The sequence below is a fragment of the Onychomys torridus genome, chromosome 11 (genome assembly GCF_903995425.1).
Source record: "Onychomys torridus chromosome 11, mOncTor1.1, whole genome shotgun sequence".
NCBI classification, from domain to species: domain Eukaryota; kingdom Metazoa; phylum Chordata; class Mammalia; order Rodentia; family Cricetidae; genus Onychomys; species Onychomys torridus.
Window position 1 is genome coordinate 38741384 of NC_050453.1, and position 24812 is coordinate 38766195.

Genomic DNA, 24812 nt, shown 5'->3' on the forward strand with positions numbered 1-24812 from the left:
GCGTTTCCCCTCTGCCGATGCCTTTTCTCATGTACTTGTTAGTCATTTGCATGACGTTTTGAAATGTCTGTTCAGATCCTTTTCCTACTCTGCTTAGCCAAAGCTGGCATATGATCTTGCTGCCTTAGCCCCAGCATACCTGGCCTTTCCCCATTTCTAAAGTTGGGTTATTTGTTTTCTTGCTGTGAATTATTTGAGCTTAACTATTTGGGATTTTAATCCCTTACCAGACTGAGTCTGTGCAAATATGTTCTCCCATCCGTGTGCTGCCCCACTTTGTGGTGTAACTTACTTTTGTTTTTGCTTTGTATCATATCCAGAAAAAGCCCAAGAAACAATTTCCACACCACTGTCATGTTTTCCCATTTCCTTCTAGTATAGTGGAAGGTCTTTAATTTGTCCTTGTATATAGTCTGAGATAAGGATCCAGTTTCATTCTCCTGTATATGTATATCCAGTTTTCCTAGCACCGTTATTGAAGAGACTGTTGTGTATCCTGTTCCACTGGTCGTTGTGTTTCAGGAGCTTAGTGAAACCCCAAGTCCAAACTCCAGCTTGTGTCTGGTGGTGGATGTGTATGCGTGTAGTATTCAGATGCTGTCATCCATTTATGTGGAGGCCAGAGGCTGACATCAGTCTTCCTCTATTCCTACCCACTTCACCTTAGAAAGAGCCTCATTGAATTGAACTGGCTGTCCAGCAAGCTCCTGGGACTCACCAGACTTTACCTCCACTAGCACTGAATTTATAGGTGTGTACTGTTCTCCTGCTTTTACATAAGTACTAGTGATACAAACTCAGGTTTGTATCACATTGAGCCATCTTTCCAGCCCCCCTCCTCTTTTTAAAGCTTAATGACAATTTATTAGAATTTAAAATACCCCCTACACACACACACACACACACACACACACACACACACACACACACACACGTAACCTGCAATTCTGACACCTTCCCAGGGGAGGAGTCTGGAGAAAGGAAGAGGGGAAACTATGCTGTTTGAGATAAGCCTGCATGGAGGTCAGCCCAGGACTGAGACAGGCAGGGAGAGCCAGTCAGACTTCATGGCAGCTGGTAGGGACGGAGCTGAGGGTAGGAAATCTAGGAAGGAAGAGAACATGATCTTCGGGTGAATTGCCTTCCTTGTGATGGTCTGTTAGCCAAGTCCTTGACCTCCCCAGCTGAGTGAACTTCACAGGGGAGAGCTGAGGTGTTCCCACCTAGAGGTAGAGTTCATTCTTTGCTGTTATATTCCCCACTCCGAAGAGGTAACCCTGAAATCACATAGGAGATGAGCTGAAACTGGAGACTAGATAGACATGACCCATTACTATCCTGACTTACTGACAGCCCCAGAGCTGTTCACTAGAAGGGATTAAGTCTTGGGCTAGAGTTCTAGTCCCACCCTCATGTGTGGCCTACAATCAGGGCTGCATGTTTAGGTGGGGGGAGAAACCACTCTTCCTGGCAGTTTCTGTAACTGCTGCTCTCGGGGTACCCCCTCCAACATAACCATAACTGCCATTTAGCAAGTTGGAGTGACAACCGAATCTGACTTCTGCTGGGTCACAGTCATTAGATAGGGCAGCTGAGGCACCTGTTGGGTAGGTCTAGGGGACCCCAACAGGACATCGCAGTTCTATTAATATAGCAGCCAGGAGCTGGGAGGAAAGTAAGTCAATTTCTGCCTGGAGAGAAATCTGAAGAAGTGAAGGCAAGATACCAGCAATATAAAGCCCTCGGTAGGGAACCAGGAGAGGCCAGACAGAGGTAATGTTGTAAATGTTCAAATCAAAGCCCCTTAGAATCTGCTGAGGGGCTCCCATCCTCCTCCCCCTCCCCTTTGGCCTCTGATGCTGGACTCAAAGAGATAAGTCCAGGACAAGCTTGCAGGCACTTTGGAGTTGTTGGAGTAGCTATAATCACAGTATGAAGTCCCTCCTGGTCCCCCTCCCCAGTCCTATCAGAAGCCTTTAGTCTTGTGAAATTCGCATCATTCCAGATGACCACATTTGTTGGTTCTTTCTTTGTAAATGTCTATTATATTTCCCAGGTTTGTATCGCCTGCAATTGATATGCCTACCTCCATCTAAGTCATGGTTTGAAAAACATGAACTGAGCTTGGCAGGTAATCCCAGTACTCGGAAAGCTGAGGCAGGAAGATTACCATGAGTTTAAATCTTACCAGGACTGCAGCCATGGTCTACTACTAAAACCCAAGCCATAAATTTGCAAAGCCAACATTCCCCAGTCATTAAAAAGACTCATTCCAGACATTGCCCAAACACCTTCTCTTTACATTGTGCTAATCACTGGAAAATTACAAACAGAAGTTCTTTAGAAGCTCACAGCCTAGTGGACAAACATGCACAGAGCCCAGTTTATCAAGGAAGAGAGCAGGATGGAGGCTCACAGGTCTTACAAGTCAACAAGTCCAAGGTAGAAATTCCCTCCAGAGCTCTTCTTGAGTCACAGTGCCACGGACCTACCTATGCTGGAAACAGACGAGTTGTGAGAGACCCACAGTCTCTTCACAGTTCCCTAGCACAGGCTTGAACTTTTTCCCCTTTTGTATGCCCATTTGTCTGAGAAATCTTCATGCAGCCCCAGGCATCTAAATAAGTATACCAATCAAACATTTACTGATAATAAATCAAAATCTTAAAGCATTTCTTTGGTATACAGATATAAATTTAACATTGATTAAAGATTAAAGCACATTTACATGCTAATGAGATAGATGTGCTTGCTTATTTTCACATAAAGAACCAAATCTTGGCTGAATATATTATACTGCAAGACAGAGCATCTTCAACATTTTTCAGAGCTGATTTGATTTCATAGCCATCAATGCTGAGAAATGCCACTTTGCATAAATCCATAGCACAATATGGCAAAAATATATTTTGAACTATTTCAGAAATTGTTGGAAATTCTGTTGTAATTCCAAACCAAAATTCATTTGATGATGTTTTTATATGAAACTGAAGTCTACAAATCACAGTATAGTCCAAAAAGTTACTAACTAGTTTGATACATGCTGAGGAGTTAACTGTAGGAAAACACTGAAGTTCTGTTTTCTGTAATTAATCATATTTTCTGTAAGATCAGAAAACATTAACTCATAACATAATAGTATCATTCTAAACTGAGCTGTTTGGGACACCTTTTGATGGTGTAGCAAGCATGATGTCACACCATGCACATGTATGTTCTAAACTAAGGCTGCAGTGATTGATGTGTAACACGTGACTATTACCAGAACACCTTTGATCCATTATGTCTTTGACTTTTTATTATTGCAAGTCAGAAGTCTTATTCCATTGCTGTGTGTGTGTGTGTGTGTGTGTGTGTGTGTGTGTGTGTGTGCGTGCGCATGCACGCGCTCACTTGTGATACCAGTTTCAAGAAACTTCTAGTTTACAGCTACCCAGTTTGTGTGGGTGGGTTACTGTTAGACTTTTACCTCTAATTTAATGTATTTGTTTCCATACTTTACACAAAGGCACACATACATCTGCAGGCTATGTGTGTAATCGACTATAATAGACTCTGAAACTAGAAGGAAGTAACAGACAGAGCTGGAGTTGTCATTGTAGTACCAAGGTGAGCTTTGATCTGAGAGTCGGACGAAAAGGAAGTGTGTGGACTCTAAGACAGAAATGATTCCTGATTTGTGCTACTGGGGATTGAACTTGGGGCTTCATGGCATGCTAGCTAGGCATGTGCTGTACCTACTGAGCTCCACTCAGCCAAACTCCAGTCTGCTGCCCTTTGAGGTAAAAAGCAATAGTTATTGTTGTTAGTAACTGGTCTTGAGGAACAGAGCTTCTGTAGTCATTGAAACCATGCATTTTCTTGGGGTGGGGAAGGGATGTATATCCACACTACACTGAAGGGATGATAAATACTGTCATGAACTATTTCTTCTTCCGTATAAAAAAGATTTCCATAGGATAGCATTCCCTAAAATTCTGTTTTTGACAAAGAAATATTTGATTAACAGATTTACTATGAAAGGCTTACCCCTCTTTACAAAAGGAGAGCTGCAGTTTAAACCGAGAATGTGAAGTCTCTTATACAGACCTACTTGTTAGCTTTCCAGAGCTTGGATCCTCCCCTGTGCTGTACAACATTGGGCTGCGCCTCTTCACACCAGTTCCTTGGGAGTTAAATCCACTTCTCAATGGGATTCTGTGGCCTATAAACAGAAGAAATGGAATTAAACCAGCTTAGGGTGGACTTCTTTAATATGTTATGTTCCTTGTAGTCACTGAGTGAGCTCCCTTCAGTTTACTTGGTTATAGACCCTCTTCAGTGGCACCATCTGTTCCAGAGTATAAATTAAGGAAAACAGGGCTGGATATTTGTCAGACCTGCAAGCCCTCCTCCAAAGAGAAAGAGTACAGCTGCTGCCTTTTAATATGTCAAACCAACCATAGGTGTGTGAACGTGGAGAGTGTTGCTTCCCTCCTCTCCACTTCCGGCTGGAGCCTCTGCCGGGTCATGGTCTGCTCATCAGGGAACTGAAGTACTAACTAGTTCCCCAGTCATGGTACTGCTGCTCATAAGGGAACTGAAGTACTAACTAGTTCACCACTTCGCCTACTCTGCATCTCCCAGATGACACCAAACCAGGACCCTTCATTTGGCTTTTTGTCGTTCGACTAGAACGACCCTGTATGTAGCTAATTGTGATGAATTTGAGGTCAGGGCTCTTCCTCCTGGCCTCCGTCTACTTACACTACAATGTAAGGAGGCCGATGCATGTTGTTTGGGAGTATAGTTATTTAAAATTATAAGCAGGCAATAAACCTTGAGGAGTTCTTTCTGATTTTATTAGTTTTCATTTACCTAGGAATCCCCTAAATTCTAAAATGCAAAAAAGAGCAACTGATTGTAACAGCAATTTAAAAACAAACTTAAGCAGTGTTGAATTCGTAAAAAACAAAACCTTAAATGATATTTTGAGAGGCAGCCTATGCTGACCTTGAACTTCCAAGTGTTAGAGTCACAGGTATGCACCACCATGGCTGACTTTCATTTATTTAGAATACTCTAGAGTCATAGCCAACATTTGTTGGATAGGTAGAGTTTTTCATTGCATGCATCAAAACTTGTTGGGTCTTTCTTATAAGCTTCTCTACGCATTCCCTATGTTAACCCAAACAATGGACTTTAATCCGTAGTAGCTACAAAAATACTGGAATACTGTCATGTTGAAATGTATTTTTATAGCTATTTTTAGTTTAGCTATCAGTTTTAAAGGTGTGTTGACATTATTTCTTTGGGATGTGCAATTGTGGATGGGGCTCTAACATGGGAGATGTAACTCCCCAGCTCTTGGGAGATAACAGATTTACTGACTTATTGCCCTCTACCATTTAGGTCCAAGAGCTCCACGAGGAGGAGGCACAGTGGGTCAACTATGATGAGGATGAGTTGTGTGTGAAGATGCAGCTGGCTGATGGGATCTTTGAGACCTTGATCAAAGATACTATTGATGTTCTCAATCAGATCAGTGAAAAACAGGGGAGAATGCTACTTGTGTGACATCTTGCAAATAAATTGAACACTGAGTGCTAACATGCGTCCTGGGCCTTTCTGCCTCGTGATATACACCCCATCTCCACCATAGCAAGAATGCTTCTGGACTTTGAACCTGTTCTTATGGACCGCTGGTTTGGAGTTCATGGGACAATGTGGTATATCTGGTATTACAGCCTTTGCCTTTACAGACTGTCCACTGGATTATGTCGTTCTTTCCCGTGGGCAGGGTTACACTCCTGATGTTGAGACTTGGTATCATCACTCACCTCATTAGTATCCCTACTAGGTCTCAGATGAGGGCTGAGAACACCAGACTTAACCTCTGAGCTTAGACAAGGCTATCACTTCCTTGAGTTTCATCAGGAAAGAGAGGTAAATAAGTTCATCTTTTAACTTTCAAAATATAATCCTGGTCTATGTAAAGAAAGTCATAAATGGATATTATAGTCTCTGAACAGTATTAAACCCATAACCACTTCTAAAATAGGCAAATTCAAGATTCTCTGCCTATTCACATTCTGGAGTTTATTTTTTCTTGAAGACCAGTTTCTTCCATCCTTGAAGTTGAGCAGCACCGAGTGGACATCAGAAATAAGTGGTAGCTTTGCTTTTTGGGCACCACCTAAGAAACTATAACCCATTGCATTGTGTTTAATTTTCCTGTCTGAGCGAAAACCAATGCCCCACTGAAGATGAGGACCCCAGGACTGTACGGGCTGGTTCCTCTGCCCAGGCCCTGCCTGCTGTTTCCTCATTTGCCCTAACCTCTACCAGCTGCTCTCAGAATCGAAGATACTCAGGACCATCTCAGGCATCCAGGCATGGCAAAAGTGGAAAGAATTCGTGTTGGCCTTCAAACTTTGAACCCCCATCTCTCCCCAGAAGTCAGATGCTGTTACTTGAATGGTCTAGGAAATGAGTGTGTGCACCAAAGACAAGGAGATACTGTCTGTAGTCTGCGTGCTTGTTTTGCTCTGTGGAACATTCTTTAATTTATTAAGATAAATTATTAAGTTGAAGATGTATGTCCCTATTGAGAAGTGAAAGATTCTCATAATAGTAACCCTCTGTCTCAGCTTCTACAGCTCAGTCTTCACACAGGAAAGAAAGCTGCAGTTGTAATAAATCTATACACACACTCAAGAGTCAGTTCAGTCCATCAAAAAGACGACAGGCATTTACCGCGTCACCCGTGACAGCAGGTGGAGAGGACTTGAAAGCCGCTGTAAAGTTGAATCCCACCTCTCTTGCATCTTACAACTATTACCTGGACCTGAGAAAACTCTCCAGACTCCAGCTGCTACAGTAGAGCACACGGTGCTCCCTCGGACCCTGAGCACTTGCCTTCTAGACTGGTTTCTCATCAGTCCTGTCCTTCAAGTAACCCCGGAGACTGTGGATGATCTTAGGCGTGAATGTAAATGCCTTAACCTTACAGTTCCGACTAGAGCAGCATGGTAAGACATCCACTGGGTTCACACTTACAGATACCCTGGACATTATGGCTTCAAAACACATTAGAAAACCCAAAGACAGCGTAACCCTTAAGTGTGCACGTCTGTTCTTTTCTGCATCTTTCTTCCAAACTTGCCTTTGCATCTCAAATATTTCACTATGCACACTTCATTTCTCCTCATTCATCCTGTCATTACTCGAGATCTGCTGAATTCATCATTGGGATATTTGCATTTTGCACAGTGACTGGTGTGCCAGCTCTTGACAATAGGAAAGCACTGAAATGCTACCATTGGGTCTCCTAATGCTCAGGTGGGGTCTGTCTCATCAGCTCTTCTGGGCACTTGCTGCTGAGCTGTCGTCTTTAGCCATAGTGAGCAACTTGACTAAGAGAAGCAAAGGTTCCGTGGGGTTATTTACCAGTAGTGTGGAAATAGTGTTTTTATATGGCCAGTGACAGCAAAGATAGTTCTCTTCAGTTTGTTCTTTAGAAGACAGGAAACATCTTATGTACATCCCTCGACTGTTTGTAGGATCACATTGTCTTTATGATACTGAACTTTACAGCTGCTATACTTTTTTATAAATGAATATCAAATTATAATAGGAATATAGGTTGTTTTCCACATCTTCATTATTTGGACCTAAACTTAATTTTTATTAAGTAAGTGTATCTTTACATTAAAATGCCAGAAAAGGAAAAACATACTGATAGAAGTCCATGGACCCAGCAATCTGGACACTGCTGGACCATGGCAGTGACCATCCTAACCTCCTCCAGCTGTCTTCACTATCCAAGAATCCTGTGTTCCAGAAAAGAGACAGGAATAGAATCGTCTCATCCTTTGCTAGCAATCATATCTACAGTTGGTAGCAAAAAACAAAAGAGTCTAGAGTTAGCAGGTTTCTTACTATTTTAACTATTTGGATCTGAGATGGGTTTATTGTAAGGATCAGGAATGATCAATGTTCCAAACTGGGATCTTTTTAATGAAGCCCTGCCTCATAACCAAGAACCTCCTAGTCCCTCTTTCTAATCTCTGCTCCCTCTCCCACCCCTTCTCCTTTCCTCTTTCTGCATAATTCCCCTAGAAGATCTTTGCATCAGCAGTAATACCGTTTAGAATAGCACTGTCAGAACCTAGTAGTAAACCACCATGTAGGCTCCAGAGTTTCTTCTGAGTCCAAAACAATTTGTGCTATCCAGGGCAGTTAACTCTGGGTTAACCAAGTACAGGGTATCGATTCCCTCTTCAGGTCTAAACAGGAATTTTTACTCTAGGGAAAAGTGGGAAGAGCTCAAAAGTAGTTAATAAGGAAGGTGAATTCCTTCTGTGACTACAGGTCTCTGAGAAATTATCTTTCAAAAGAGATTGCATTGCTCATAAGAGTGTTGTGGCCTATTGATAAAAACAATTTTGTTCACTTTCTTGTCTTGAAAAAAGTGGCCTTAGCTTTTTGCAATACTTGAATAAAGTGTGTACTTGCAAAAGAATTTCTGTAGCACAGCATTAGAGACTCATAACTTTTCTGCAAGAAATTCAAACTTACATCTTCCTTTTACTACCTTAAGAATACTAGTGAATAAAACATTAATTCAAAGAGCAACTGATAGAAACTACAATGATGTTTAATGCAAATTGTAGGAATTTACATGTTTACAAATCATCTTAAACTGGTTGTGCAGCAATTCAATAAAATCTTTGTATTATAAAATGTGAAGAAAAATGTAAACTGGTGTAAAGGAGGTACTGTCATTTTAATGAACCTATGTTCAAAAGCTTTTCCTTCTGGACTTTGCAAAGCCTTCTTGGTTACACATTGCAAAGCATTCTTTAGGGGGCTCAGCCTCCTTGTGTGTACTGTACTGTGCAGACATGAAAAATAAACCCGTTTACTGTGTGTGTGAATAGCCTGGTCATCAGGCCATGTTCAGCCAATGGGCACACCCATGCAGCTCTGCACAAAAGACTGAGGGTGTGACTTGTAAGTACCTGTAAAATAACTGGGATGAATTCCCATGTATACCTGTGTAAATAGATTTGTTAACTAAAATGTACTGTAAGATGAAATCTGTAAATAAATTGATTTATAAATTATTTCATGTCAAGTGTCAGTTTGTCCATTCATGAGCCAAGTTTAGAAAAGGAGTTCTCATGAAATTGCATTGTTTGGGATTTCTTGTTTTATTTTAGGACACTTGTTCTTAGAGTAAGGGGAGCTGTGTGTGACACAGGAGTCACCAGCACAGGAACCTAAACACCCTGGGCTCTGATGGCTCATGAATTCCTCAGATAATCACTGAGCACCACCCATCGTAGCATTGTGTAGTGCTGGGGACACAGCTGAGGACACAGGCAGGCATGGTCCCTGGCTCAGTGCTGGGGCCACAGCCAAGGACACAGGCAGGCATGGTCCCTGGCCTGTGGCGCTTAAAGTCAAGTGAACAAGCATCATCAAAAGAACACTTTTTGAAAACTAGTGCATTTTCAACTACCCAAGGCTGCAAAAGAAAAGCTCAGGGAGGAAATTTTAAAAATGGTGGGGTTGGGTCAGGAGAGAGTTTCCTGATAAATCCTAAGTGGATTTTGTTTTGGGCACGAGCTGGCCGCAGACTTTGATCATGTCCAGCCTCCTGCCTAAACTTCCTCTGTAGACAGGACTCCACATGACACCGGATCTGGCTTCTGTGTTTGTCTTGAACGTGGATGGGTTTCCTTCAGTTCATTGTAAATGCCATTTCTCCCAGATGACCTGAGTCTTGCTCAACCCTAAAAAATAACACATAATTAAGTGGGCCACAAAAAAATGACTGGGTGCGGAGGGTGTAATTTATTTCTGGAAAAAAGATCTTGGAGAATGGTGCTGGATATACAGAAGAATCAGAACTCCAATGATGGAAGTATGTGGCACTTGGAACAAGTCTCCTTTGTTTAACAGGTAGAAGTACCCGTCATCATCTCACCTACATTCAACTTCCTCCTGATGGCAAAGTCTGCTGGACTTTCAGCCCCTTGCCTCATTAAGGAATCCTCGGAAAACCATTGGTCCCAAATGACAACAGACTCTAAGATACTGTTCAACTCCTTAATAGCCACACACACACACACGCACACACACACATGCCCATTATGTGCCAGGTAATGTGGCTGGTGCTAAGGACATGCTTGCTTGAAAAAAAAAGACTGAATTGCCATAATCTTGAATCAAAACATGAGATAAGAGCATGACAGTTAACAGAGCAGAGCCAAAGACTGAGAGAGTTCACAAGAAAGAACTCCAAAGGAGATCAGAGCTCATGTGCTAGATGTTCAGAACAGTGGACAAGGTGTAGAGATTGTGTCTCTTTCACAGGTGGCTGGGCTGTGTGGCCAAGATCAGCAGGCAGATAAGTGCCTGCCAGTGCATGACTCAAAGTCATCCAAAATAAACAAGGCACACCACGTTTAAGTGACACTGTTTTCTTACAGCCAGAGGAGAGGAGAGCTTTACATCAGCCCCTGCAATTCCTCAGCCATGCCCACCCCACGGCCAGCAGACCCACAGTGCAGCCAGCTTCGACGAGGTGGAGTGCCTACTCAAGCTGTCATGGAAGACTTTCTCTTCATCCCTCCCCATTACAATACTCTCTCTGCTGAGAGCCAGACACCAGAGCTTAAGCAGGAGAGTACCATTCAGTCTCGGGAGTTAGCCCTCCAGCACAGGCTGTGGAAGCTTTCAGGTCCAAGGCCTGCCTATTCATACGTGATCTCCATATGTCACTCACTGCATGTGACCATAGCCTAGCCCTCACTGAAAGACCAGCACAGCACAGCACAGCACATCCAGCAGGACAATAAGATCCAAATGTGGGCAACAGCTTGGTTGATAGAGCTTGCTTAACCTCCTCTATGGATGCAGCTTGGAGACAGAGCCTCCCTCTGGGTTTGGGGTAAGCTATCCGGATCACTAGGGAAGCCAGATCAAGAAGATGAGACCTTGGGGTTGGGGATTTAGCTCAGTGGTTGAGCGCTTGCCCAAGGCCCTGGGTTCGATCCTCAGCTCAAAAAAAAAAAAAAAAAAAAAAATGATGAGACCTTCACTCAGCTAGGAACCGTGTTTTTTGTTTTGTTTTGTTTTTGTGTTTTTTGAGACAGGGTTTGTCTGTGTAGCCCTGGCTGTCCAGGAACTCGATGTGTAGACCAGGCTGGCCTCGAACTCACAGAGACCTGCCTGGTTCTGTCTCCAGAGTGCTGGGATTAAAGGCATGCGCCACCGCTGCCTGGAGGAATAAGCTAATTTTAATATTTTGTTTTTACGTTTCTGAGGGACTGCCAGGGGCACAGCATCCCACCCGAGTCGACTTCTTTTCCAGCTTGATCTCTTCCCTCCTCAGATGATGTGCTCCAGTGTCAGCATAACACGAACGCCACCCCATTCTGCCAACCAACAACTGGGGGTGACTAAGCTGTCCCTCGCCACCCTGACTAGTCTGGTGAGTCCTGTTTGTCTTGGGAAATCCCAAGTCATTGTGTAGAGACAGCCCGTACAATGGGAGGGAGTGTGGGGTGAGAGGGACTTCTGGAAATCCCTCCAGCTGTGCTACTTCCTCTCAGGGCATTGTCACAGGGACATGTCCCCACACCCCCTCCGTGAGCTTTCCAGGAGACACTTGTCTGCTGCTTCCCTAGGGACCCACTGTCCCAGTGCTTGAGGCACACCTTTTCACCCCAACCAGACAGACAGACAAACGAGGAGGAAAGGCACACCTTGGCCAGAGGTGACATACCTCATCGAGTCACCCGGTGCACTGTGGTGTTAAGGGTCCTCAGGGTGACAGAGGAGTCTTGGTGTACCCTTATCCTGCCCAGCTGTCTCCCATCCCGTGAGGTCTCATGACAGGAAGGCCCTGAAGACAGCATTGCCACAGGTGTGAGGTAAGACAACCTGATGACACAGCCTCAGCCCAGATCACAGCTCCCCAGGAAATACGCTGGAATGAGCAGCTGGGTGTTGGGTGACTGAGACTCCTCAGGCAGCATCGTGGACTGCCTGCTTGCCATTTCCCTACAAGTTCAGGATCTTCCGACATCCCAGTAGAGATGCTTAATGTTCAGATGGCTTTTGTTAGGCAGAGTTTTCAATGTCTGCAGGCTTATTTGGTCCCGCAGAGTTTTTCATCTCCTCCCACCACTTACCTGGGACAGACAGCAGAGGATCCATCTCAAGTGATGGTCCTGTCGCCAGTACTATTGCTTGGCCCATGACCGTGGTGTCATGCTCAGACTGGACTCTTTTTCATATCTGAGCATATGGCTAAAGGTGTTCTTGAAGCCACAATGGTATCTGTGTCTGCATGACACAGAGTGGTGGCCCTACATTTGTAGTATGTGTCCACTGTGGTGAAGCACGTCTGTAGCCTGTGCTCAGTGGCCCCACATGATTGTCACATGGCGTTTAACATGAAGAAGTGGCCATGATCTGCTTGATATATCCTAATTTGCCATATTGGATGGCCGGGGCATGATGGCAATAGCCACACAGTTGTGTTGTGTCTAGGACTTAACTGGGGTATTTGGGGAGGGAATTCATTTTCATGATTTGGCCCATTTTATATAAAAGTGTACTTTTTGTTCTGTGGTGGGCCAGACACAGCTGAGTACAAATTGGATTAGCTTTTCAGTTCCATTTTTTCAAATTAAGATTTAAACCCACTTTTTTTTAAGACTTATATTTGTGTGGGGAGGTGGGGGGGGTACATGTGTGCTCAGGATGCTGTGTGTGCAGATCCCTTGAAGGCCAGAAGAGGGCGTCAGAGGCCCTGAAGCTGGACTGACTGGTAGTTTTAAGCTACCACACCACTGCCACCACCACCACCCCACACACCATGCCACCACCGCTGCCGCTGCCGCCGCCGCCTCCTCCAACACCACCATACACATATCTGGATGCTGAGAACCAACGCCACTCCTCTGGAAGAGCAGCATGCTCTCCTAACTGCAGAGCCATCTCTCCAGCCCTTCAGTTCCATTTTTTTTTTCTTTTCAAGACATGGTTCCACTGTGTAAACTGTCTTGGCTGTCCTGGAACCAGCTCTGTAGACCAAGCTGGCCTTGAATTTGCAGAGATCTACCTGTCTCTGCTTCCTGGGTGCTGGGATTAAAGGTGTGCGCCACCACTACCCAGCCAGTTCCACTATTTAGAAATTTTTTCATTTGTGTTGTGTGAGTGTATGATGTAGGGAAGGGGGCATGTGCTCCGCATCTGGCGGTCAGAGGGCAACTCTGTGGAATCGGTTCTCATCTTCCAGCTTTTCATGAGTTCCACAAATAGAACTCGACTCCTCCAGACTTGCGCAGCGAACACCTTTATTCTCTAAGTTGTCTCACTGCCCGTGTCTTTTCTAACGGTTCTTCAGGTTCTTTATTACAGGCAGTAATAAGTGATGAATGATGCTCGCCAAGGAAGAGGCTCATGCATGATCTGAAGTCACCCAGGGGAGACAACATGTGGGGTGGGGGCTTAGGGAGGGGCGACACTCAAAGTAGCATAGCATTCATTTCCACCAGAGAAGAGATCCTGCACTACACAGTCCCTCGCCATGCCTCGGTCCTCCATGGCCAGCAGATCCATTTTGCAGCTCGTGTGAGCAATACAGCAGCAGTGGAAGACTTGCCCTTGGCCCTACCCAGAACGCCAGAGGCTGATCAGAGCCACTAACATGAGTACCAGCAGAACAAGGGGTCCTGCCGATCCAAGGCAGGGAGAGATACACACCCTCATGAGACCAGGCCAGTACCAGCTACAGGGCCTTTAAAAGGAATCTTATCAGGCCCAGGCCCATTCTAATGTTCCCAGTCATGGGCAGGAAGCTGAACACGATTGTCTTCCCCACAAGGATGAAAGCAGAGATGCAGAGGGAAGTTTGGAAGGAGTTTGGGGCTTCTTAAGCTTTTCCTACTTGCAACCCATTGTTTTAAGTGAAATTCAAGTCAGCAACTCAAATAGCAATTTTAATTTTTAATTATTATTTTATGTGCATAGATATTTTGCTGGCATGTATTTCTGTGTACCACATGTATGCCTGGAGCACACAGACGCCAGAAGAAGGTATCACATCCCCAGGCACTGGAATTAACAAAGGGTTGTGAGCTGCCATGTGGGTGCTGGGAAAGGAACCTGAGTCCTCTGTAAGAGCAGCCAGTGTTCTTAACCACTGAGTCATCTCTCCAGCCTCTCAAGTAGCAATTTTTTAAATCAAGATTTCTAATACATTCCAAATAAGTACTAACTTGATACATATGCACTGAGAGGTGAAAGCAGGAAAATATTAAAAGTCTTTTCTTCTATAAATTGTCTGGCTTAAAGACAAAACAGAACACTGCAAATCTCCCAGTGATCCTGGAGAGTAAATGTATAAGGATAGAGATCCAGGGATTGGGCCCTAGAAAGAGTAGGAAAGCTGTTTTTATAAGAGCAGAAGTTTTATAAATGTAGTTAACACTTCAGTTCATAACATACAATAGTCTCGAATCTGAGTGGGCGCGTTTTTGAGCAGTGTTCATTAGCATTGTGTGGTATGACAGCATGTTCCATGCGGAGTGGGCCTTTCAAGTGCTCAGAGCTAAGGGGAAGGGGCGGAGTGCAACACTGGCAGGCGCTGCCAGAAACACATCAGATCAGTTTTGCATTTAATTTTGAACTAATATTTTGGTTACTGTGTGTTCAGAAACGTTTTACTATTGTCAAAGTATTTGCAACCCCTAAGTTTAGTTACATAACTCATGGTTTAGAAACATGAGGCCTAGTAGATCCAGGTCACTGACCATTATGAAGAGAAAGAATGTAATTGATTCTCTCAAGAAACTGAACCAGAGACAGTCCGGTCATGAGAACTCTAGGCACCGAAAAGCCTGCAAGTGAGGCAACCAACTCAAAACAAGGATTAAGCTAAGGTCTGAGTACTGAACACAGACACCTAGCAAAATGTATCAAAACTCCATGCCATAAGAGGACAAAGAGCTAAATTCTAGTAAAACAAAATGTCCTCAAAGAAAGGCCTGACAGGAGGAAATCTACAAAGCAAACAGCCGCTACCTGGTCCTCTTCAGTGAATGCACAGTCAAAAGCTGAGCTGTTTGTCAAAACATTAGCACGTCACACACTGGCAGACAAACAGCTTTCAGACACCGAGGGAAGCCATCAATGTGACAGAGACTAAATCAGAAAGGACAAAGGAATTCTGCTGGCATGGCAATGCACAGGACGACAGAAAAAAGTATTTTAAAAACCTTACATGTAGGTTGTAGGAGAGGTGACTCAGTGGATAAAGGACTTGCTGTGCAAGCATGGGGACCCGAATTCTGATCTTTACCCATGTAAACACCAGGCATGGTAGTGGGCACCTATACCCTCATCACTGGGCATGGGAGTGGAGAAGACAGACAGGTTCCAGAGACTCACTAGCTGGTTAGTCTAGCACAAATGGTAAAAGCTCCAAGTTCAGAAGAGACCCTGTCTCAAAACCTAAGGTGGAAGCTACCATCTGACTTCATCCCTCCTAGGTACCACATCCAATCTCTCTGTCCAGCACAGTCCTGTACATCTTGTTCTAGAGCTCAGCCTGGTGAATCTGCCTGACCCTCCCATCCACAAACCCTCCCCTGTCACCAGAGCCAGCCATAGTCCCACATCCAACCAGATCTTGTTGGCTCTGCCCATGCCGCCCCCAGGCTCGTGTGTGTGTGTGTGTGTGTGTGTGTGTGTGTGTGTGTGTGTGTAACTGAAAAACTCAATAACCCAACTAGAAAACTCAAGAGGAGCCTCAAAAGTAGAAAGGACCAAGTAGAAGATAGAATATCAGGACTCAAAGATAGAGTAATTAGACCATACAAACAAAGACTATTTTAAAAATTTAAAATACAGGAAAAGAACATGCAAAAACTGTGAAACATCATGAAAAGACTAAGTCTTCAAATGTAGACATAGATGAGAGAGAATCCCAGGTCAATGGCATGGACCAGTTCTTCAACAAGATCATAGGGAAAATTTTCCTCAAACTAAGGGAAGACATACTCAAACACATATAAGAAATATACAGAGTTCAAAATAGGCAAGACCAGAAAAGAGACTCCCACCTTCTATCATAGCTAAAATACCACATATACAGAACAAAGAAAGAATATTCAAAGTTGAAAGAGAGAAAAAAACGTAAGTCAAGGGGTGGGGGATTTAGGTCAGTGGTAGAGCACTTGCCTAGCAAGCGCAAGGCCCTGGGTTCGATCCTCAGCTCAAGAAAACAAAACAAAACAAAAAACATAAGTCAAAATAAAATAAAACCAATTGGAATGACAGCTGATCCCTCAATGGACGCTTTGAGAGCCAAAGAGCCTGGAGCAATGTCTTCAAGTTCTGAAAGACTACAAAAATGCCAACCTAGACGACTGTACCCAGAAAACTTGTTGACTGTGGCTGAAGGAGAAAGAAAAGCTCTCAATAATTCAAACAGGCTAAAAGGATTAACTTGTAGCAGCCAACACGAAAAAGAAGACTCGAAGCAACACTTCAGACTGAATAGAGGGATAAGCATAACCAGGAGACTAGAAAGAAAACAAAACAAAGCTGTAATTCCTAAAACAAAAAGAATGACCAAGAACACAAACAGGGAAAAAAATGACTGCAATCAACACACACCTTTCAATAATAACTTTAAATATTAGCGGCCTTGATTCTCTCCTTACAGGCTGTCTACAGAAAATTGGTCTTCGCTTTAGAGATAGGGACCACCTTCAAGTGAAAGGTTAGAAAAGTATTCCAATCAGATGGTACCAGGGAGCAAGCAGGCCTCGCTACTCTAATATCCGACAAAACAGACCTCAAACTAAAAGGAAAAGATGAGGAAGGACCCTTTCTTCTGACCAAGGGCGCCAAGAAGACATGAGAATGCTCATACCATACGTACACCAGAGTCTGGGGTGGCCAGTTTTATGAAAGCATACTACTGAAATAAAGACACAAATTAACATCAACCTATTAACAGTAGGTAATTTAAATGCCCTGCTTCCTCTATTAGACTGGACATTTAAAACAATAAACAAGAATATCAGAATTAAATGACATAATACATCAAATGTACTTAACAGATCTCTACAGAATATCCACCCAAATACCAGAGGACATAAATTCTACTCAGCAACTTACAGAAACTTCTCTAAAATAGATCACATTGTGGGACACAAAACAACTCTTTAAAAACAGAAGTAACTCCATGTATCCTATCTGACCATAAATAACCCTAACTTAAAATTGACAGGGAAAAAACTTCAGTAAATACACAAACTTGGAGGTTAAACAATTTCTAAATGATGAACGGGACAAAGAGGAATTCATGAAGAAAATTTCCCGGAACTAATGAAAATGAAAGGACAACAAAAGCCCTGGAGCATTTCAAAGGCAGTCCAGTGAGGGGAATTTCTATTCCTGAGTGTCTACATTAAAAAGGCAGCCGGGCAGCAATGGCGCACACCTTTAATCCCAGCACTCGGGAGGCAGAGCCAGGAGAATCTCTGAGTTCAAGGCCAGCCTGGTCTACAGAGCAAGATCCAGGACAGGCACCCAAACTACACAGAGAAACCCTGTCTTGAAAAACAAAACAAACAAACAAAAAATCAGATAAATGATTTAATGATGTAACTCAAGAATTTGAAATAAGAACAAAACAAATCCAAATCTAGCTTATAGCAAGAAAAGATAAAAACCAGAGCAGAAATTAATGAAATAGAAACAAAAAATTACAGAGAATCAATGAATCTAAGAGCTGGTTCATTGAGAAGATAAACAAGATCTCCAGACCGTTTGCCAACTAACCAAAAGAAAGAAAGGGCCCAAATGAACAGAAACAGAAATGAATAGGAAACCATTACCACAGGCACCAAAGAAATTCAGAATACTGGAAGGGAGTATTTTTAAAATATGTACTCTGGTAAACTGGAAAAATCTAAAATAAGAAAGTGGAATGAATTTCTAGATTCATTTAAACCACCACAGTTAAACCAAGAAGCGTTGGAGTCCAGATGATCTGGGGTTCCCTTCTCTGGAACAAACCTTGACTGAGATGTACCCTTGACTACAAAAGCTGTAGGCAAAAGGTTAGGACTAGGAGCAAAGTCCTCCAGGGCCAAACAAGGCCACACAGAAACACAGAAGGAGGAACTCAGATAAGGTTCAAAGATACTATTTGCTCAAGCTCTGCTTGCAATCCTATCTCTAGTAGGTAGATAAACAACATGTAAACAGCAGTGGAATAAATAAAAACTGTTCATTTCAGAAATGAACCCAGAGTCCTGTACCTCCCCGTGTGGCCCAGGGTTGTACGTGGCAAAGAAGAGGTCAACAACCCGAATAGACCCATAACACATGAAGAGATTGGAACAGTAACAAGAAGCCTTCTGATTAAAAGGCCCAGGCCAAGATGGATTCACAGGGGACTTCCAACAGACTTTCAAAGAAGACCTACATCCAAACCTTCTTAAATTATTTTAAAAAATAAAAACAGAAGGACCACTCCCAAACTCTTTATTTTGTTTAAAAAACTTTGGGGATTTTTTTATTTACCTAAAATTACATATAATACATGTAACTGTATTATATGGAATATACATACATATAATTTACATATATAGTTTAAATACATACATAGTTTGGTTTTTTTTTGGTTTTTGTTTTTTTGTTTTGTTTTTGTTTTGGTTTGGTTTGGTTTGGTTTTTTTTTTTTTTTTTTTGAGACAGGGTTTCTCTGCGTAGCTTTGAGCCTTTCCTGGAACTTGCTTTGGAGACCTGGCTGTCCTCCAACTCACAGAGATCTGCCTGCCTCTGCCTCCTGAGTGCTGGGATTAAAGTATCCGCCGGGCTACATACATAGTTTGAATGATATGTCATTTGAATCTACAGGGATCCCCACAATAGCCATAGACTATCTAACAGAAACCCCAGTACCAAGCATGAGAAACTCCTTTTCCAGTTGTTGCTTATGGTTCTAGAGACCCTCAAAGCAATATGCTATTGTGGTTGCCTCCCAGAGGTTGAAGGTTAAGTCCCTATTGCCAAAGACACCATGTACTATTCTGGGCGGTGGTGGCACATGCCTTTAATCCCAGCACTTGGGAGGCAGAGCTAGGCGGACCTCTGAGAGTTTGAGGCCAGCCTGGTCTACCAAGTGAGATCCAGGAAAGGCGCAAAGCTACACAGAGAAACCCTGTCTCGAAAAACCAAACCAAACCAAAACAAAACAAAACAAAAGACACCATGTCCTACAGAAGGACAAAGAATTTGGAGGACCCAAGTCCTGAAAGCCTCACTTTATAGGAAAGTGCTATGCAAGCCGCCAAGAGAGAGAGGCAACCAATTGTCCTACCCAGCTGTCATGTCTATAAACCACAATGATGACCAGCATGACAGGATATCACCAAGGATGCAATAGTGGCACTCAGATCTTGGTGGTAACCAACACCGGGCTAATTGGAAACCTAGCCAACTCCCCAGGGCTAGAGAGGTCATGGATCTTAGAGGACAGCCTACCACCACTTTACTAAACCAGTATGATTTCTAACTGCATTCTACATCTTTGTTTACAAAAACAGCTGAGGTGTAAAATAATAACCATGAAAAGTAAATTTCACTGAGAGGATTCATCACAGCCAATATGCTTAAGAATGTAAGAAAAAAAATGCCTGCCTAAAAACACTTATAATATGCTTCTCAAAAAACAATGCATGGTCCATGACCTGGCTGTCAGGGCTTTGGATCAGTTCATCTCCTGGCCAGGATGGCCAGATTACTATAGCAGCTCCAAGTACCCTGCCTTCAACAGGACAAAGGTCAGATGAGAAGAGAAGGGAGGACTCCCCAATTACCCTGTTCTCTCTAGGAATGGTTTCCAGAAATTACAACAGGCAATTCCTTTTAAAATAGTATTAGAGGGATGGAGAAATGGCTCCGTGGTTAAGAGGATGCACTGCCTCTGCAGAACACCCAAGTTCCCAGCACCCATGTCAGCTGGCGCTTAACCACCTGTAACTCCAGTTCTAGGGGATCTGGTGCCCTCTTCTGGACTCCACAATTGCCTGTGCTTACATGCACATACCCACAAACATACTTACATAATTTTAAAATAAGATAAATCTTTAAAATAACATTAGAAAACTTGACTAATATGTACATGGAACTGGTTTCAGTACCCAACCCTACAAAAATTGTAACAGAAAATGTATGTTAAATTACTCATATAAGCATAAGAGAATATATTCATAAAACCAAAAACATAGTAATACAATTTAAAAAGTGTTATCTGTATGTGTACAGGAACACATATTTGTGTGTACAGGTACACATGCACACACATGCGTGTTTATGTGTAGGCAGAAGTCAGTTTCTGGTGTCCTTCCTCAGGAGTTGTCCACCGGGCCTTTTATACTTTTAGTCTCTCCCCTGAGGATGCTCATTGAGGAGACTGGGTTGGCTGCCAGGAAACTCTGGGGAGCTGCTTGTGTCTGCTCCCCTAGCACCGGGATCATAAGCACATCCTGTCATGTTCAGTTTTTCTACAGGAGTGCCGGGGGTCAAACTCAAGTCCCCCTGCTTGTGTGGCAAAGCAGTTTACCATTGGAGACTCTTCTCTGGGCATTAAGGAGCTAGGGTGTTGACTTGGTAATCCACCAGGGGGCTGTTCTCAGTCCTGGAGGTTTAGAAACTTGCCTAACATGCACAAGGCCTGGGTTTCAATCTCCAGAAAATGTAAGTTCCCAGCCAACTTCCACTCGTATTTCGTGGGCAGAACTGGATGTCACAGAGCCCTGCTGGAATGGTAAAGGAGACTGGAAGCAAATCTCCAGGATCTTCAGCTTCTAAAGATAGATTCCATGGCTGAGGAAGAAGATGGGAAATGGCTATTTGGTTCACAGCAGCAGTGCTTACCAATGTGTAACTATACTCTAACCTGCTGACTTTCTTGTCAAAATTATTAGTTTGTGGATACATAAAGGTGTGACTGAGTAGTGATTGCTGACCTATTGCATCATTGTGCTCACATGCTCCCACATGCTCTGATATGACCAGAAGGCAAAGAGCACCCCCTCTTCTTCCCCTCCACCCTTGGGCCTGTGAACACCAGAGAAGGAGCCATTATTCCTGAACTCATTCATTAGCCAGGTGCTCACATGTCCCAGGAAGACAGTTCTTGCCCTTGCATGACTTACAGTAGAGTGCAGAGGGGAAAGCAACATGCATGTTAAATAAGTAAAGGATGTCATTAAGTAATACCCCTTCAAGGGCCGACTAGCTCATTCATTTTGCAAGTAGCAACAATTTCCTGGCGCTCTTCTACGTACTATATATAAAGGCAGTTCCTAGTCCAGGAGCTTGCATTCCGCATTCCGGTGTAGAGGAGGCAACACAACACACAAGCAACACACAACCACGGCCTAAGAGTCAGGGAGTACCTTTAGAGAAAGTGACACTGGAAATATGAATAACAAGATGGGGCCAGTAGTGAAGAGATTTGAGTGAAGGGCATGGAAATGAGCAATAGCAAAGGCCAGCATAGCTATTGCATGGTATGCAAGGGAGGGCAGGAGACAAGCTTCATAGGTCAAGGTGACATCTGGGGTTTATTTGAGATCTCTATGTCGCCTTAGAGAGTTGTAGGCATGATGAAGCTAGGTGAAGAGTTCCCTGTCAGAGATCAAGTAATGAAGCACGGACATGAATTAAGATGTTCTTCCGGATGGCAATGGCTTCCATGTACTGCGAGCAGAAGGTACAGAGATAGGGTGTCTTTAGAGTGAGGCCGCAGGTCTGCTCCTGGAAGGAATGTAGGTGATAGACCTTGTCCATGTGGCTGGCACACCACTGACAGAGACAAGGAAGGCTAAGGCTAGGCTCCCTGTCTTAGTTAGGGTTTCTACTGCTGTGAAGAGACACCATGACCACAGCAACTCTTATAAAGGAAAACATTTAATTGGGGTGGCTCACCTATAGTTTCAGAGGTTTGGTCCATTATCATCAGTGTCAGACATGGTGCTGGAGAGGTAGCTCAGAGTTCTACATCTTGCAAGCAACAGGAAGTGATCTGTGTGCCACACTGAACATAGATAGCATGGGCAAAGGAGACCTCAAAGCCCCCCTCCCCCACAATGACACACATCCTCCAACAAGGCCACACCAACTCCAACAAAGCCACACCTCCTAATACTGCTGCTCCCTTTGGGGGCCATTTTCTTTCAAACCCAGGTTATTGATAGACTGGAAAGACAATCAAGTCCTACGGTATTCAAGAAACCTTTAAGAGGCACAGGAGGATGTCCTATGTGAAGGAAACTTATGATCGAGAGCTGGGGAGTAGAGATAAGGAGAGATGGTAAGCCATACTATGGCTGTTTTAAACCTCATTAAATAAATTATTTCTCATTGCAGTCCTTTGGCAACTAGGCAGTGGCCACTGTGATGATTGGTATGATCATTGAATAGCAGGACAGGGCTTCAGAAGGTCTACTGGCTCCTGTCATGAGGCTTCTTTGCTACTTGAGGCAATTAATCATAACCAAGGGAATGTTCTTAGTCCCTATAGGTTTGGAAACGGTAAAGTGCCAGGCAGCGGTGGTACATGCCTTTAATCACAGCACTTGAGAGACAGAGGAAGGGAATCTATGGTGATATTTTATTTGTGCTGAAATGTGATTTTATTTGTATGTTAATAAAGTTGCCTGGAGATCAGAGGTCATAGCGAGCCATTAAGCAGAAGTCAGGTGGCGGTAGCACACACCCTTAATCCAATCACATGGCAGGCAGAGTCTCTGTGTGGCCAAGGACACAGCCAAGCGTGGTGACCCAAGTCTTCAGTGACAAGGAAGTCATGTAGCTGGGCTTAGAGCCAATGAGAAGGCAGAACAGGAAAGCAGGAAAAAGACAAGTCACACAGGGGGAAGCTTTTTCTCTCTGGGGAAGGATGGCAGCGAGTGGAAAGCTAAAGGCAGTCTTGACTCTTCACTAGTGCTCTGATAGCTTGGGCTTTTAACTCTGTATTTGGCTCTGTGTTTCTTATTGAATAAGACCATTTAGAATTTTGTCTATAGGAATCTCTGAGTTTGAGGCAAGCCTGGTCTACAGAGAGAGTTCCAGGATAGCCAGGGCTACACAGAGAAGCCCTATCTCAAAAAACAGACAAACAAAAAAGAAAAAAAAAAGGAAGGAAGGAAGGAAGGAAGGAAGGAAGGAAGGAAGGAAGGAAGGAAAGAAAGAAAGAAAGAAAGAAAGAAAGAAAGAAAGAAAGAAAGAAAGAAAGAAAGAAAGAAAGAAAGTAAGTAAGTACTGGTCCTCCTAGATGCGTGTAGATGACTCTCATGCTTGGATTGTTCCTGCCTCCATTGCCCATCAGCCTCTCCCTGGACAATGCTGTCCCATATCACAGACAAGTATGTTTCTCAGACTCTCCAAAAGTTCATCAAGAGGTAAGGCTTCACACTGAGCCCTAGCCTGTGACCACTGAGCGTTTAATCCTCATCACATATTCCGTCCTTACTAGAAACACTTACAAGGCACACCCCATCTCACAGGAGGACAAGACTCAAGTGGAGAATGGCTGCAGACTTGGAAAACTCAGCGCTCCGAAGCAACGCAACCTGGACTCCTGTGACTCACAAAGCCAAGCTCCTCCTCACAAGCCTCCACACTAGGTTTTCTTGTGGCCATTGCAGTTTCTCTTTGAGAACTCGGCTCATCTTTTCTGATGGAGCCCTGAGGGTAACCTCAGTTCCCAGACCACAAAACTCTAGCCAAGATCCCAAGAATCCTTAAAATCTGTAGCTCCCTCTCCATTTGTCCGGAAGCGAGCCAGACACCTGAGTACATGCTGAAAGGCCCAGGCCTGTGTCCTCATCACATACCTATGCCCAGGCCAGCATCAGAACCACTTAGAGGCTATTAAAAACGACCATGTGGCATACCATTTTCCCCAGCCTCTGGCCTGCTTCCTTTGAGATGACTAATAAGTTGATAAGTGACATGAATATTTATCTTGGCAGTCACAGCCCTAAGTGTTTTATGCATTCATTCACTTAGCCCACAATTACCCCATGAAACAGATACTATTAGTCGTCTATTTAGTAGATGAGGTGACTGAGGCATAGAAGGATAATTAACTTGCCCAGATTATTAGCTAGTAGATGATAGAGGATTTGAATTCACATAATCAGATCAAGAACTATAATATTGTGTCTATCTATATACATACAACCTACCACCATTAGGCCCCAGATCCTAAATTTCTCCCAGCATCTATATAACGAGGCTTGGATCCCAAATTTGGATTGTTTCTGTGGAAAATGGGCGATTAAAGCCTGACTTTTTGATGTCATAGCAGGGGAGAGAAAACCAAGTCAACAGGTCTCAGACCTGAGAGGGCCACTAGGCCCAGGATAAGCCATGTGGGTTCAGTTCCACCACGCTACTTCTGATCAGCCCACATATGGCCAACTAGAGCACAGAAAAGAATGTCAATCTTGACACACACCTGTTCTTTAGAAATCCCCGTGCTTCCTTCAACTCCACCTATAGTAACATCTTGCTTAAGATGACTGTCATAACGAGTTGAAAGGCAGCCTTCATTTCTCAATGTGAGGAATTAAACTCTTGTCAAGGAGTGTTCTGTATTTAGCCATTACAAAGAACCTAACATGAAACAGTCTGCATGTCTATGTATGTGTCTTCTGTGTGGTGCAACTGTTGCTAGCCAAGGGGAGAAGTAGACTGACAGGTCAGAGGCAGGAGAATTTT

At 43.6% G+C, this 24812-nt stretch overlaps 1 protein-coding gene across 1 annotated transcript in view; it reads left to right on the forward strand.

The window, feature by feature from the left end:
• The window catches only part of Cep350 (centrosomal protein 350), a 143785-nt gene extending 134673 nt beyond the window's left edge, over positions 1-9112 (forward strand). Inside the window, 1 exon segment of the mRNA XM_036201773.1 lies at positions 5392-9112. Coding sequence (XP_036057666.1) covers positions 5392-5556 — 165 coding nt within the window. The 3' untranslated portion in view covers positions 5557-9112.
• Positions 9113-24812: the final 15700 nt, after the last annotated feature.